At 35.6% G+C, this 17,729-nt stretch overlaps 1 protein-coding gene across 2 annotated transcripts in view; it reads left to right on the forward strand.

Annotated features, from left to right (window-relative positions):
- Positions 1 to 17,729, forward strand: part of LOC149794313 (tubulin-specific chaperone cofactor E-like protein) — a 46,165-nt gene that overhangs the window by 6,233 nt on the left and 22,203 nt on the right. For both annotated transcript variants that reach the window (XM_089968467.1, XM_089968468.1), the window contains exons 2-3: positions 85 to 217; positions 10,877 to 11,022. In XM_089968467.1, the coding sequence (XP_089824593.1) occupies positions 88 to 217; positions 10,877 to 11,022 (276 nt within the window). In that variant the 5' untranslated portion in view covers positions 85 to 87. The remainder of the gene's footprint in view (positions 1 to 84; positions 218 to 10,876; positions 11,023 to 17,729) is intronic.

Genomic DNA, 17,729 nt, shown 5'->3' on the forward strand with positions numbered 1-17,729 from the left:
TGGTAAGTGGGTTAAAATGTCAATGAAATAATCAGGAAATCAGTAAAAGATGAGAGATTAAATTTTTAATTTTTGTATTTGCAGGAAATGGAAACTGGTAGGACTGAATCTTTTGATGGACACACATTGATAAGTGCTGTTCTTGAGAAGTATGACAGTGATCCTACAGCCCAGAGCTTTCAGATATTTGTGCCAAAAAGTGCTCCAGGCAAAACTGGTAAATTTTCCTATTATCATACTTGATACAAATTTGGTTTTCAGACAAACCTGTTTTGTTTGTACAGATATGAGGACTGTCCTGTCAATCCAAAAAAATCATATATTTTATTGACCAGTGGCTGTTAAAAAAGTACAGCATCGATGTCAAAGTTTATATCCTGGGATTACCCAAGACACAACCAATAGTTGACACATTGATGGCAGTTATTGAGTATTAGTTAAACACTTTAAAAAAAAGTTAAATCAGTTTTTGCAAGCACATTGTGGAGAATGGCTGCTGTTTCCTTTATTTGCAAATGCACCTTTTCTTGAAAACTCTCAAGCAGTGAGGTCCATAAACATCAACCACATCATAAGCTAGAATGTGGGATAGCAAGAGAAATGTTTGGGTAACACTGACTAGCATTTGGGGCAGTGCTAGCATCTTTAGTTGATACATGAGAATTATAATCTCCTTGGACCAACACAAATATTTATGCAATGGATTTTGTATCATTGGATGGTACATCTTAAGAAGTTAAAAAATGTTAATAAATTGATAAAAGACTTTTAATATATATTCCTGAAAAGCAAATTGAATGAACTAAAGCCATGTAGCTAATAAACTGATGAATTCAAACACATCCATGTGGCTACACTAGTTTATTTCTCAAAATAGCCATATCAAAGGTCAGTACTTATTTGCCAATAATAGATGCAAAGGATTTAATACAACTCGGTGATCGTAATATAAACATTGTGGTACATCAGGACACTCAAGGCTATTGTTACATCAGGACACTCAGGACTGTTGGTACATCAGGACATTTAAGACTAGGTGCATGAGGACATTCAAGAAATTCATGACTATTTGTAAGTCAGGACATTGAGGACTATTGTAATTCATTCATAATATCAGTACTTTTGAACTTGCCATATAATTTTTAGGATTATTTAGAATTTAATTCACAATACTGTGTTTCTTAACTTTTCATTTTTTTGTAATTTCAAGAAATAAGTAACTCGTTGATTTTACTAAATTTGTTTGTTTTGCTTCTTTCTGTTAGATAGATTCATATCTAGAATCACAACAATAAATAAGCCTGAGACAGTTAATCTGTTAATTAGCATGTGTGATGTTGAAGGACTATTAAGTTCACAACAGTTATCAAAAGTACACCAGCAAAGAAACTGAATAAGCATTTAATTAGGTTCTGATAGAAATATATGCAGGCATTGGCATGACGATCGATGTGTTCTTTTCACATTTAAATATTTACTTTACATTAAAATTAATTCATAGATTAATTAAAAACATATTTCAGTTAAGATAACCTTTTTAATTGTTATTTATTTCATACTGGGGTGGCACCATGAGCCTTTTTCAACATTTTCACTGACTGATATTTCATTTTATACCTCTCCCTCGATAACTTGCACACAGCGGGGTCCACAAACATATGCCACACTATAAGTGATGCACGAGTTACCGAGGGACCTCCAAAAATTGAAAAAAATCGCTTTGACATCAAGAAAACAGTGGGGGGAGCAGCATTAAGAAACGGGGCTGTTTAATGACTGAATCCTCATTTTACAATCATGTCGATAATAATTTTTAATAATGCACTTTTTCTAATGAAGTTATGCATTATTCTGTTTAAATAACATTTATTTTTAAAATGTCCAACATATGAAAGATTGTTCTGACTGGTTTAAATAACCATCACGTGTACACGAAAAATCTGTGTATTACGTCACTGCTTTTTGTTTTCTTGATGAGTCTGGTTCCTGTAGTGGTGTTTAATAGTATCCTGCCAAATCTGGAGTCCACAAGCAGGGAACTAGACTAACTGTTGATAAACCACCAAACAAGATTTATTTTTTACAAAAACATGCGACATACATTTCGTGAGACAATCATCCATGTCAAAACTCAATGTTTGAACTGTACAATATTTATGTCATGATTTCATTGGAAGTAATAATGAAATTTCTTATCATCCATGAAGATATCTCTAAGTGCCAGTTCAAGAATTCTCTGAAACTCGCCTGTCCACAATGGTCCGTATCTGTGAACTCAAGCTCATTGTTTTACACCAAGTATTCATTTCGCTTGGCTGCCTTGTTTTCTTTGATCACAGTTATAAAAGAGTAATTTAAATTAAGGTAGCTTATGTTACATACACAATAACATTTATAACAGTGTTTGATTGATCAAATGAAGTGAGTTCACCTGACATACGGCTGCTAGATTTTAATTTTGTACAATTTTTGTGCCTTTTAACTTTTTATTTATTCCACCTCCCTTTTTTTGTTGTTCAAAAGATATAATTAATGTGATAATACAAAGGAAGCCAGCTTTTAATTCAGCACAGCAATACAACAAATACTTCTGGAAGTCAGTTATCAAAACACAGTTGGCACTTTATTAGGTTCTCAGAGAAAAGCTCACAAACATAGCTTTTACGGTAGATTGACTCATTTTACGTTTAATTACAAGAGGACACATTGCATTTATGACGATTGCACTTAAAAGGAATTAAACGATAGAACTAAACACAAATTTCAATTTTTAAAAAATAATTATTTAGTTATTAAACTACTGCCTGAACTTGGCATAAGTTATATTTTCGTTGATTGAAATTTCCTTACATATCGTCAGTTGCTGTGTACCAGGAATGGCATTTGGAAAGAAAATGTAAAAAAAAATTATGACCTAGTTTTAAATTTGATATTTCATAATGTTGATTAAAATTTCCAGGTTCTATCTACCATTTTTAATGATAAAACGAGCGATACATCAAAGTTTCCATTTCCAATTTTGATCGCAATTTTCTTAAAGTTCAACAAGTAGGGATACATTTTTGGGTTATTTTCGGATTTAAAAAATGGGATCCACGCCTGACCCCGCATTATAAGTCAGTTCGTGAGTTATCAGGGCACGAGTTATTGAGGGAGTGGTGAATGTTGTTGTTTTACTTTTGCTCAGGAAGCATGATTTGCTAATTTTATGATGACTCCAAATTCTCATACACTGACGCACATTTTTTAATAACACGATAAGCAAAATATTGAACTTTGACTAATTTAAATTGCAGTTTATTAAAAGTTAAGTAGTTAGAAGCCTGATTTGGACCTGTTCCATAAGAAAAGAATAATATCCTCACTTGCCTTCACATTATAAGTGTGTTCAGAAATTATCCATGATAGTATTGTAATACTTATCTTTTGCTCAAAAAAATAAAGAGCTGGGATTCTGGGAACACCATGATTCACACACACACACACACACACACATGAATTCTTCACTTTGTATGCATTGAAAGTACTGTGCCAGAGTCAGGTACATGCATAAAATGTCCATCCTGTACTTTTAATATTATACAGTGGTCCCCCTCTGATACAGCCAACCCTTCTGCACTGGGGAAAGTCGTCTTATGAGACGGGTGGCCTTTCCAAAGGGGGATTATATTTGTGAGATCTGTATGTATGTGTATGTAGTGGGAAAACTACATATAACTTAAAGCAGTTAATATCTTCATTTACAAATAGCATTAATTATTAAAATGTTCTTTTTGTCTTAAAAACACTTATTTCAAGGTAACAGATTAATAGTTCTTATTCTCAGGCATGAAATGTGATTGGGGGTATTGTTGTCATGTCATTTAAAATGTTACTTAAATCTTGGTACATTTGTTGCTTTGTATTTAAAATTATTCTCTTTCCATTTACAGCATTTTCTCACTTTTGCAGAATATTCTCTTTATCTTTTACAATCTTGTTTATTTGTGTTCAGTGAGTCTTCTCAATATAAAATGTTTCTGCAAATGAGCTCTTCTCATTGGTATCAAGTCGAATAACTTTTACTTTTTCTTCTAAAGTAATATTTCTTTGTTCATGTGATGACATTTTAAAGTTTTGTAATGATTTATTCCTATGTTGCTAATTGTACAATACTGCAGTTTAATTTTGCAAACTTTTGTAAATGAAATGCCTTGTTATAAAGGATGTGATATATGTACTGTCACATGATTGTTTGGTCTTTGTCTGGTACCCTGTTTGTTCACGGTTAATTGTTTCTATGGGGGAGTGTATGTGTGTTAATCCACAAACCCTATTTTTAGCTTCTCTGACCATGTTATGATCTAGACAATTATGTCTGTCATAATCGTCAGTTAAAAAAAACAAAAATCCCCTCAGTGAAGCCCAAAGCTCATCAAAACATTGCTGACCCAATTTCTATCTGACCATGTTATGATCTTGACAATTATGTCTGTCATAATCATCAATTAAATTTAAAAAAACGCTGTGTGAAGCCCAAAGCTCTATTTTTACATTGATGACCAAATTTCTATCTGACCATGTTATCATCTTGACAGTTATGTCCAGTCGTAATCCTCAATTTTAAAAAAATATTGCTGTGTGAAGCCCAAAGATCTATCAAAACATTGTTGACTTCATTTCCTGCAAACATCATCCTTAATGATTTAATAATAACCTTAGTGGTACATGTACTTTAGCCAAAGATTCTTTCAATAACAAAAACCAGATACACCGGAAACAGACATTATGAAAGATAATCAGATTACTTACCTTACCGTAACTAAATATTGGTTATGAACACATATTAATAATAAAATGTTGCCATTTGTAATGGGTAAATTTTACATTTGTGCACTAATATGTTGGCCGCTGGTCGCATTAGAGGGGTGGTCTTTCTTGAGGGTGTATTTTTTAACACAAACCCATCAGTGTCCTGGGATTCTGGCAGCAAAAAGTGGGTGGCCACTGGTCAGATGGGCCCTTCATAATGGGGACCACTGTATTTTCAAAGCATCAATAGTAACAATTTCACTTGAGTACCACCACCCAGCTGAATGTGTGATGAGGGTGGTGGTGTAAATACGTAAATGTAAACAATCATCATCTTCCACTTTTTGTGATAATGGGCACGTGGAAATTTTTATTTTGTGAAAATTGCTTCTCAGACTGTTTTCTTTTTGCCATGCCCTTATGTTTCTCCTGCAGATGAGACCTAAACTCTAGGATGTTGGCCTGTGTGAAGTTTGTGATGTTTGCCTCTTTGGGCCAAACATCTGCTGGATGACAGTGGCTGTATCTGAATCAAGCTTTATGGTGATCATTAAGGAGGGTGAAAGTAGAGAAAAAGGCATTTATTTCCACAAGCTCCAAATTCACTGATGGAACTGACAAACTTGTGATGTGCTGCTCAGTTCAGATCGGAACATGCACCATCTGCAGTACTGGCTTTCCAATATGATCAACAGAATTATCAGTGGGCAAGGCTACTCTGTGTTCAGATTGCTGATTTATAACCGTAGATAACAAATCAAGCATGGATCTTTGTTTAAATTGCTGATTTATAACCACTGATAACAAATCAAGCACGGATCCTTGAAATCAGGCATGGATCCTGCAAAGTTTTGTCATTCCCATTCAATGTCAGGGACTTCCATTTGAAAAACTTTTATAAGCATCTTACAGAAGCCTTGTTAATATTTTCTGGGATTCATTGCAGCAGAATGAAAGGTCTGCTAACACTTGGTACCTAGCATCTGGGTCTGGAATGTCACTGTATCCATTGCTGGGTTGTGAAGGAGCCTGTCTTGTGTCAGTTAATATTGCCATCTGGAGGCCAAAATTTAATGGAGGTGAGGTCAATTGTTCTTTGATGCTTCTTTGGGGATTAGCAGAAGTCAGTCAGAACTAGTGGTAGGGCTAGAAATTCCAGATGTCAGAAGCTATCTCTGTCATGAACCTAGGACTGAGTACAATGTATATTGGGGAAACAGATCATCATACCCAGTCATGGGAACTCCAGGTGTAGGTTGAGACTGTGTCTGAGCTGGTATTGACTGTAGTCAATCAGATACCAAAGTCCAGCACAGGCTATTTTGGGACAAATTATAGTAACCAGTACTGGAATGTAAATATATGTCCATCACTAACCCAGATAGGTCACCATGCCAAGTTGGTGTTGGTCCTATAGTCACTACAGATAAGACATGTTCTGATCATGGTGGGTGTTAACTGATAAAGTATATGCATCAATACTGATGCGAGCTGTATATGCAAATGATGGTCAGAGAATGTAGGGGTGACCATCTTGACCAAGAGAGTAACTGGACAAATGAGAGAGCAAGGAAACGGCATGAACGTTGCATACACCATCAGTACTGCTGCAGTAAGAGCAAGTGGAAGTAGCAACCAGTGTATTCATTTAGCAGCTCTCTCTCTATCCAAGGGAAGATCACTCTTGTCTGGCTTCCACCTCTAGATGTGGAAGCCTCTTAGTATTTGTATATGTGAAATGTTAAATGCGCTTGGTGAAGTTATGTTCTTATTGCCCTTTTTACTTTAAAACAAATTAGTTCATTTTATTTTATATGAAAGCTATAAAATAAGTTATAATTTTGGTGCATATTATTTGTAAAAATTCTTTTTATATATCTCAACAGATCAGATTATTATTCTCAGTTCTACCTTTATTCTCATTTTGTATTTGGGCTCTAACTTCTACCGTTGTTTTCTTTCTGGCTTCTAAGTAGAATGTTAAAACTTGGGATCAGAACTCTCAGCTTTGAAAATGTTGGAGTCCCAGCTTATAATATATAGGAGTCCAATTTTTTTAATAAAAAGTACAGAAATAATTAATAATAACAGTGTTGCATTTTAATTAAGAGAGCAAACAAATTATACAACTTATTAAAGACAACAAAACTGACACATTTAACAACATGATGCTCTTAGAATTTCCAGGAATCAAAGACCATTGCTTCTTATTAACTGCTGAGTGTTCAAACAATCTCTAATATTCTTGTTTAATTAAAAGATTTTTAAGATGGGTACCATGGTTGCAATATTAGATGTAAGATCATCACTATTTTTATTGGGACCAACTAGACTTCCTACAAAGAATTTTCAAGAATAAAAGTATATGTTGATTTTCAAGATGGTTACCATGCCAATCATATTTAAAGTCAGATTGGCACCACTTTTATTTAGTACCAAGTAGACATCAGGAAAACCCCATGTTGATACCTCCGTACGCATGTAATAGGTGTGTGGAAAAATTCAAAGACTTGCCAGTCCTGCTTCAGGCACCTGCTTTGTGGGAAAATGTGTTGATCAGTTAGCAGTGTTGATATTTACAATGACAAAATTCAGTGACTGAAAGACCCCTTGATGTACATACATGTTGCCATTTTATAAGAGTACATAAAAAAAAACATGATGCAATAGCTGGGTGGCAAGTTCAAAGGCTTTGAATGGCGGCCGGGTGGCAAAATGTACTGATATTTACAGAGATTGAATTCAGAGGCAGAAAGACCCAGAGATGTTTATGTGGTCATTTATAAAAGTACATCAAATAAACAACTTTAGCTTTTGTTATTGCTCATTTCCGAATGTAGCGGAATAAGCAGTGCACGTGACCTCAGAATCAAGACATGTTGAGACTTAGACAAAATGCCATTCGTAAGGGGGTGACAAGTTGCCTAAAAGTGTAAACTTCGCCATCTTATGTTAGGAAAGTGAAAATGACTTCGCTATGTGATTTTTTAAGAGGTACATTGACTGACCATAGCGTATTTTTTTAAAATGCCCCTCGCCTTAGCCTGGTTAGTTCTGGTGTTGTAGCGAAATGCATTCATCAAGGCATCAGTAGCTATACGTAGTTTTTATATCAATTACGTTGACAAACTCTTGCCCATTCACAGGAATTATGTTTTGATAGCTAATTGACCATTAATCCTTTTCCAAGTAAGGTAGCAACTATCAATTTCCTGTATGCTATCCTTTGATGATAAAACAAACAAACGTGTGTTTTAAGATCAGAATCGGTGATCTGGATATATATTAACTGCCTCTTATACACTTATTCGTCATAAAATTAGTTTTAAACTGTAAGTGAACCAGTAGGCCTAATGGGAAATAATGGTGGACTTTGCTAAGTCTGGGATGTACCAGTTTATTAGGTTGTCTGTTTTCTTAAATCATCGGGCAGATATATTCAGAATAAATATACAAATCATTGAAAACAAAGCATAGGTATTATTTAACTTTAAAATGCAAATTATGAAGGTCAGAAACATATGGGACAGTGCTATGTTGTGGAATTTGCAAGATGTGCTTTAAGGTCTAATCTGTTTTCTGACTTGACATGTATTTGCGAAAATACTGGGAAAAACAGCAAATCAGATACTATTTATTTGCCTAAAATTACTACAAGTACGTATACAAATAAATAAACTATAACTTTTGCGAACCTGTGAATGGACTTTTTGTAATGAAGCTATATTACAGTGAGTGAAAACCTCTCCATATAAAAATAGATGCACTCACGTCTGTTGATTCTGTAGGAAAGAAGGGACTGCAACTTTTGATGGTGGGACTCGTATTTTTACCAAAATGGGAGTCCTGGACTCCTAGTTTTAAAATCCTAGCGAGACCTCTGTTTAATATTTCTAATTACATACATGTAAAATCCATGATCAGTTTTACTTTATTGATTCTTCGGACTAAATTTAAATCATTGTTTATGATATTTAATCCCATTGAATTCTAAGAGAGAAATAAAGTTACAACCAGAATGACAAAATGACATATTAGTGTGGATCATTTTGTAGTGTTCTAACAAATTATTTATATTCCATAAATGAAAAATGGCACAGAAAAATGATGTATTAGAAGATACATTAAACAGGGTCGTTATGCTACATGTATCTGTTGAAAACTAATACAGTAGAACATTTATTATATTTGTACAAAGGGGCATAATTCATCATTAGTTCTGAAATTGGCTATGTATTAATGGAAACATTGGATTCACTGTTTAGATACCATCATGCATATCTTAACAGTTCTTGTTCTGAGATTTTTTATAAGCTTCATTAATTGATAATTTCATAATGTTTAATCAGTTATACATGTTTAAAGGTAAATAAAACTGTTCATTTCTGTTTCAGTATGTACATACAAATAAATATACTCAAATATTCTAGTAATAGCTGTCCGTCCCTTCAACCTTTTGAAGCCTCAGAAACATACAATTTCATAACTCTCATAAGTGCTTTGTTTTCCTTTCCATCTTTTGGCAGTTCAGGCTCTTATGTTTTCTTGGTCTAATACAAACAAATGCATGTTGGGTCCAAAAGACATGAGACAGAGACTTGAAGAACAATTAGTTTTCACTTTCATGTAAAGTTATGAGATGTGATGCCAACTACATTCATACTGCATATTTAATTGACAGACTAATCAGACTACACAGAGCTATGAAGTGTATGACTACGTGGAGCAGTGAAGTGTATGATTACATGTAGCAGTCAAAGAACAAGAAAAAGTGAAGAACTTAACTTGTTTGAAAAAACTAATTTTCTGATGATAGAGTGCAGTATAATAAAAAGTATTTTGGACATTTGCTGAAAAATAAATTTCTCTATAATGTGATCTTTTGAGGGTGAGTATTTACACCCATTATATAATAATATAATGATAATTTGCTTTTTATTTTCTTTTCTGTTCTTTTGAAAGTGAATGACTCATGAATTCATGACTCATGAAATAGGCTGGGGATTCATGAGTTCCATGAGTAAAGAGTCTAGAACTCCTCATTCTTTACTCAGTTGAGAGCCCTGGTGTGGTAACAAGATTGACATTTTGTCCATCACAATAAACACAGAATTTTAGGTCATAAATATACCACTTTCAATTTAATTTACAAAAATAGGCATCATTCTTAAATATTATGACATGTTAGTAATTATATCTTACAGATTTATAGTATTCCCATATTTTACCAGAAAATAATACAACAGAGGCCTGGGTAAGTGGCATGTGGCATATTTTATGCAAACTAGTGGACAAGAATTGTATAAATAATTTTTTATGAATTTAAAATATGCAGTAGCAGAGTAGTTTGAAAGATATAGAACAGTAAAAAAAAATTAAGGTACTGTAAAATTGGCAAACAGAAGCTGCAACAGAGAAAAGTTTCAGAATTTTTGTGCATGTTTTGCAGTGATAGTATTCATCGGCAGTGGGAACAAAGCATCAAACAAAGCTATCATATTGAGTGTTCATCATTTATTGTCATCAAGCCATTTGATGATGTTTCAAAGGCATGAACCACACTGTGATTAAGACTTTGTACTGTGTTATTAAATTGTAATTTACGGTACTAACAAAATACCCTTCTGAAATTTTTTTAAATGTTTTTCCAAAGCAGGAAGTCAAATTCCTAATTCATAAAAAAAATCTTATCCGCAGTCTGATAGAATGATGTATATTTGAAAAATCAATTGCATGTAAGTCAAGAATGTGTTGAAAACTTCACTGGACAAGTACATTTCTTTTTTCATCTTCTCACGTTATATGCATAAAAAAGAAAAACTTATTTTATAGATCTCAAACATGATTTCCTGTGTGAAAACGATTTTCTGGAGGACAGATGAAGAGTTGAATTGAAGCTTGATTGTACAGAGTAGCCAAGATCAACAGTTGCAAACCTAAAGAGCTGGACTCTAACATGCAGTTCTAATGTTTTGAGTACAGCTGAACTTTACATGTCTAACCAGTCAAAACTAGGCTAATCAAGAATGAATTTTAAAAAAAGTTTATGACTTCAGCTTGGTCTACATACTGCTTTGTTTTCTAGATTCTGGTGAGCTAGTTCTTCCCTCAACTCTTGCCCTTGACAAATGTGGGATCTGCTATGCTGGTAATGAAAAGGAGATTGCCACCCACTGCAGTCATGTGACTGAACTGGACCTCACAGGGAACAGCATCAGGGACTGGCAAGAGGTCTTATTTTTTAAACTTTGTTTATTATACATGGATGTTCAAACAACTTATCCTGCATGTTGTCAATAATACAGATTTTTACATGGTTTGACTGCAAGGTGGAGAGAAATGGACTAGTGGTATCCTAAATAGACCTTGATATAGTTAGGAAAATTTCAGTGAAGAGTGAATTTTAATTTAGATATGAGCCTTTGCCAAGAATTTTATGTACCATGCTTATAATCCCATTCCAACTGCAAACTGCACAGACCCAGATCTGCCATCACATAATGTGCCGGCATATATGGGTCTGTACAGTATTTTAGGAGTAAATAAGTAGATCAAACAAGAGAGACCTTTATCTGCTGCACAATATGCTGTGGCAGATCAGGATCTTTGCTGTTTGCAGTTTGCCTCAACTTACAAGTGAGTACATAAGGTACACTGAAGATCCCAAGAGTATAATGTCCTTATCCAATGCTGCTACATAGTGGGTTGCAGAAGCATACAATATAAACAGAATGGTGTTCCAATGGTACAGATAAGACACGAAACAGTAAAAACATCAGTTGCAGATTTTTATCACCATGTTTATGAAGAATCACAGGGATATTACATGTACATGCATGCATGCATAGGTATTTACAAGATTTATGTCCTTGAAATCCACATTTCTTCATTTGGGGCAAGGGTTGCCCCTAAGCCACTCTCATCCCTCAGTTATAAAAACAAAAGTATTGAGGAGTGTAATGTGCCCCCCCCTCCCCTTTTTTCTTGATATGCCTCTAAGTATAAGCAACAATCCCACCCCGTGGCTACAAGACCATTTCATTTGGGCTTGTAAATCAAAGCAATTTTCCAGCTCAATGAGAAATCAGGTAATGACTATGCATGGATGTCCACAGCCCCAATTACCAGAGTCATTAACAGAGCAGCTCATCATTCAACCACCTTATAGACCCAATCAGTCACTACCCCAAAGGAGAGATGATTGGCCTCAAAGGAACAAGGGATCATTCTCTGGACAAGCACAGAAATCTTCATGATCTCAGTCCAGTGGCAGGCAACAGGAGCCCTATCATTTTAAGAGTTAGACTTATTGGGTGTAGGGAGTGGCAAGAAACAAGATTTTCCCAACCCAAGCTTCCTAACTCCTGTCAATGTCATACCATCCCAAATGTCTGCAGACAGTAATCTGGTATGTGCCAGACTGCTGCACATAAATTGTCATTGGATCGCTCAACTGGGAAAAGTCTGACCTTTGTCCAGCCCAGTATTTTGTTTACCTTGGGATTGAATTTATAATCAGTCTGAATCTGTTATGACTAACTCTTGTTCGAATGGTGACTGTCAAGGAACTCATACAGCCCACTTCCAAAAGGAAGTGGCTTTCTGCGAGAGAGTTTTTTGCAACTCCTCAGATTATTCATTGCAGCAGCTAACCTGAGACCAGTGGGCTGTCTTTTCATGCACCTTTTACAAATTAATTTGCTAGCTCATTGGCTCCCTTTCCCAGTCCACATGATCAAAAGATCAGAATCTCAGATGAGATATAATTCCATCACTCCGGTGACCTAGTGGTTATAGTGTCTTTTCAGATGTGGGAGGTTGCGGATTCAAACCCTGGTTGAGTCATACCAAAGACTTCTCAAAATGGTACTAACAGCTGCCTTGCTAGGCGCTTAGAGTTAAGAGGTTAGTGATATGACTGGTCAGCCTGGTGTCAGGATAATGCGACTGGGTGGGACATGATGCTAGGTGTCTGCGGCATGATGCTCCACTGCTAGACATCACTATAAACTGCCATACTAAAGAAATAGTGATATGACTGAAAAAGTGTGAAAGCTCCATTAAAAATGCATATTTCAAGGTATTCCAAGCTGCCCTAGCTGACCAGGTCAGTGGGCTGCCAGCAGGGCAAAAGTAAAATTGTTGCACATTTTGAACAATAAATTTTATGTCATCACTATTCATAAAATCAATAAATATATGCATTTGTCACAATAACTACTTTTCTTCTATCATTTTGTGCATACATCTTTGTGTTTTTCTTTTCTTATTTAAAAATATGTTTGTTTGAGGTATGTAACGGTCATTATTTGTGCAGCGGTGGTTCATCCGAACATCTAAATTTTGCATACATGTTTATTGTAAGGCTTGGGATTGTGCATGGTATTTCCCATATTACTATATTTAGCACCACTGTTAAGCAGAGAGAATGACCTACATTTTGATATCTTTACTGTGTAAATCAGTTTTGATTTTGCTTCAAATTTTACACTTTGAAAACTTCAAAATGACAATTTTTCAGGTAAATCTCAATTTTAAAATATAAATTTGATATCATTTTAAAACGTGTTCATTATACTTAATTTCTGTATGAACAGCAGAATTTTCTGTGATGTCACGCGAGATCACCGCGCTTTTTAAAGTATGCTGTGGGAATAAGCCATATGTAATGGCTGGCATAACTCTTATGCCACATGACTCAATGTAAATCCAAGAAGCAATATGACCTCCGATATTCCATCCATGGATTATTTATCACTAGTTTGTAAGTAAAATGATTTGTTTCTAATGTTTTATATTTATTTTTGTCTTTATATCTGTATTTTGAATACTTGAAATCATTAATTGTTGTTTTTGCCATTTTTGTCTTTTTCAGATATTGCTTCTGCTTTAAAACCTACTTTCACACTAATGTTGACACTCTTTGTATGTTGCATGAATTCTTCATATAATACCCTGCATTTTGGTACAAGAATTATTAAAATCTGTTAATTAATTTTAAAAAAGTTGTGACCTTTTGAAAATTGTCATTTTTGCATATTTTCGGACATGCACATTTTTACTTTTTTTCCCCAATTTCTATGATCTGGTACGGCAAAAGTTTCATACCCATTGGCCCAGAATAAATTGGGCTTTGTTTTCAGAAGGTTTTCACACAGGAACATACTTTAGTTTGCATTTAAATGTCATAGTCTTATTATAGCAAGGTTGCAAAGTCATAGAAATGCTCAATTTCTGGCTTTTCCAGTAAGGTCGCCCTCTGAAGTTTTGCTGTTTTAGTATGAACCTAATAAAAAGGAATTTTTGTGTATGCTTGTAGTGCTTGCATTTCTTGAATAACAAGGAGCTTGTCTTGCTTTGCAGTAAATGCCATTGTTGTATAGCTTCAAATTATTTTGTTTTGCTCATCTGGTAATTGCATTTTCAGTGAGGATCACAACTTTCCTAAGTCCCTCAAAAACTTTGAAAGTTCATATCTTGAAAAGTATTTGACCAATTTACATGATATTTTCAACATTTTATTTTCATATTAAGGTCTTAAGGATGGTAACAACAGCTTATTGCTTTTAATTGTATTTGCTGATATCCTAAAAGTGCTTGGAATACCTAATATCACATATACTATAATTCCTGGTTCAGTGGTGCCACTATGGTTAAGAGTGCCAGTGGCATTGGGACTCGGAGGATATGTCCTCTAGATATGATGGCTGTAATCAGTGATCAATAATAATCAATAATTATTTCAGCTCAATGGTAAAGTTGTCTTGATTATGTCAGACAACTCAGTGGTGGTGATCTATGTCAGGCAAGGGGGAACCAAATCACCTAACCTGTGCATTCTGGTTTTACATTTCTTGTGTTCTCAACTCAACATTACAATTAAAAAAAGACATATTCCTGGCAGACTCAATGTCTTGGCTGATACTCGGTCAAGCAGCTTTGGCCATAGATGCACTTTCAATCGTTTGGAATGGTCTGTGGGACTTTTGTATTCACGCCCACAATTTTAGTACCAAATATAATTCGGAGCATCCAGACTGATTCTGATTGCCCCTCTTAAATGGAACAAGTCCTGGGTCTGAAATCTGGCAATAGATCTATTCAGGAAGATTCCAGCAAAGTGAAATCTTATCGGTCAGCTGTGGTCACAGGTATTCCTTTCCTTTCCATTCAACTCCTTCACAACTGGCTCATATCAGGAGTGCTCTAAGAAGTAAAGAATTCAGACCTTTGATTATAGACAGAATCTCACGAGCAAGAAGACCCTCCACTTTGAAGACATACAAGGAAAATCAGCATATATTCAGAGACTGGTGCAAAGATGATAATATCGTCCCTTTTAGTTGCATAAACACACAACTGGAGAAAGAAAATTCTCAGGCTTTATGAGAAAAGGTCGTCCCCAATTACCAACAGGGGCTACTGTTCCATGATGTCACCACATTCCAGCGTTATGGTAGATAAGATATCAGTCATGACAAAGATCTATCAGACCATCTAGTCAATTTAGATGTGAATTGACCAAAGTCTCTCGCCCTGTTTCCAAAGTGGAATCTATTATGGGCCCTGACTTGGCTCAATTTAGACAAATTTGAGGCTTTAGCCAGAGCTCCAAAGAAGATATTATCATACCAAAAAAATTTCTGATAGCTTTAGTTTTGGCTGGCAGGGTGAGAGAAGTTCATATGCTTTCAGTGGACATCAACTATCTTCAGTTCAAATCAGTTGGTTTTGTGGTCCGCACGACATAACCAGGTTTTATTGCCAAGAAGAGACTGCCTTCAGTAGGCAATCAGTGTTTAAATATGCTCCCTCTGTCTTCATTCTCAAACATTACCTTTTAGCACATAGAAATAATTCAAGGAACATGACAACAGCTCTTCTTCCTGATCAAGGTCAAAGAAAAAGACATTACCCCTCAACCCATAGCATCATTGCTGAAGTGGTTCGTACACTCTGTGAACTTTTAGGTCTCAAGAGATCAGAGTCACCTTATCAAGATTTCAACCCATGAAAGTTTAGCAGTCTCAATGAGGAATGATACAAGACATGAAATTTGAGCAATCTCAATGAGCAATGATACGATACAAGACATGAAATTTGAGCAATCTCAGTGAGCAATGATATGATACAAGATATGAAATAGAAGCTGTTGGCAGATTTGCGCAGTCAACCTTTAAGTTCTTAAGTTTCTATCTCCTGGACATAGCTCTCCAGAAACAAGAACTGAATCCAGTGGCACCAATGGCTGCAGCACAGTTCTTCACCAGACCTTGCTAACATCAGCACAGTTCGTCACCAGACCTTGCTAAAATCAGCACATTTCTTCACCAGACCTTGCTAAAATCAGCACATTTCTTCACCAGACCTTGCTAACATCAGCACAGTTCTTCACCAGACCTTGCTAAAATCAGCACATTTCTTCACCAGACCTTGCTAACATCAGCACAGTTCTTCACCAGACCTTGCTAACATCAGCACAGTTCTTCACCAGACCTTGCTAAAATCAGCACATTTCTTCACCAGACCTTGCTAACATCAGCACAGTTCTTCACCAGACCTTGCTAACATCAGCACAGTTCTTCACCAGACCTTGCTAACATCCGCACAGTTCATCACCAGACCTTGCTAACATCAGCACAACCTATATATAGGCATTCTAGAACCATAGCTGGATTTGCCCACGATTACATTGGTAAAAGTTTCCAGTAACTCTCTTCTTAACCAGTTATGATGTGATTCAATATCTTGAACATAATTGTTATATCAGTGGTCAAATCTTTCGAAAGGTATAGGATTTGGGGATTTTTGGTTTTTCATTGCATCTGTCTACCTAATCATTAACACAGAGTAATGTATAAAATCAGTTTTCTGTTTTGATAATTATTCCTGTATGAATAAGTATTTTTAAGTACATGATGGACATTAGACCTGAATGTCCTACAAGTTTTCTGTGTGCCTGTGATTAAGTTTATTCCTCACTCCTTTTTAAGCAGGTATTGACCAGTGGTAAGTAATAATCAGCAAATGATAAATATCATTTAAACACTTGTATATGCCTGACATGTCTGATGGTAACAATACTGGAACGGACCATGATATATTCCTGTCGAACATTTGTAGATATGAACTTAAATCTTTTTTTTTCTTCTTTTTTTATATTTAACTTCACCAATGTAAAATGTAATAAGTTCAATTCCTGTATGTGACAGTGACAGTTGTCCAACACCATGAGATCAGTCATATATGCTTCCTCATCCTGGCTTCATGCTTTCACTATCAAATCCAGTTATCATATTTACCTCTGCCTCTGAATGATGCCATCTTTACGGGTGTATGTAATGTCATGTCTCAGAGAGAATCAGTTCTTCATCTTCGTTAGTATTACTATGACAACCGTTGCAGGGGCCCCGAGTGGCCGAGTGGTCTAAAGCGCTCACCGTTACGGATCACTGCCATCTCACCTCTGTCTGCGTGGGTTCGAGTCTCGGATTCGGCCAAGGTGGATATGTGAGAAAGCTTGCCAGTAGCTTCTCGAGGGTCGGTGGTTCTTTCCGGGGATTTCCCGGTTTCTTCCTCCACCATTAATACTGGCCGCCATGTATAGCCTATCGCGTGCTGAAAAATGGCATTAAACCCTACAACAACAACAACCGTTGCAGCTTTGTTTCAAATAAAGTAATCATGCAAACAGTTTTGAGTTTTATCATTTAGAAAGTAAAACACTGTAAGACATCAGACAGAATCTTCACTTGACATATTTGGCATTGGTAACAATAAATGCTATTGTAATAGATCTGAAACTGCATTCTGGCTTTCGCAAAGGGTACGATGTAACTTCTACGATGCCGCATCGAAGTTTGGGAGTAGACATTCAATTTCAAAGATTAAGACGGATCCCTGTCAATCACTTATGTCATTTGAATAAGGGAGGGGCA

Source organism: Sinohyriopsis cumingii, chromosome 8, assembly GCF_028554795.1.
Source record: "Sinohyriopsis cumingii isolate HCF-2022 chromosome 8, ASM2855479v2, whole genome shotgun sequence".
Classification (NCBI taxonomy): domain Eukaryota; kingdom Metazoa; phylum Mollusca; class Bivalvia; order Unionida; family Unionidae; genus Sinohyriopsis; species Sinohyriopsis cumingii.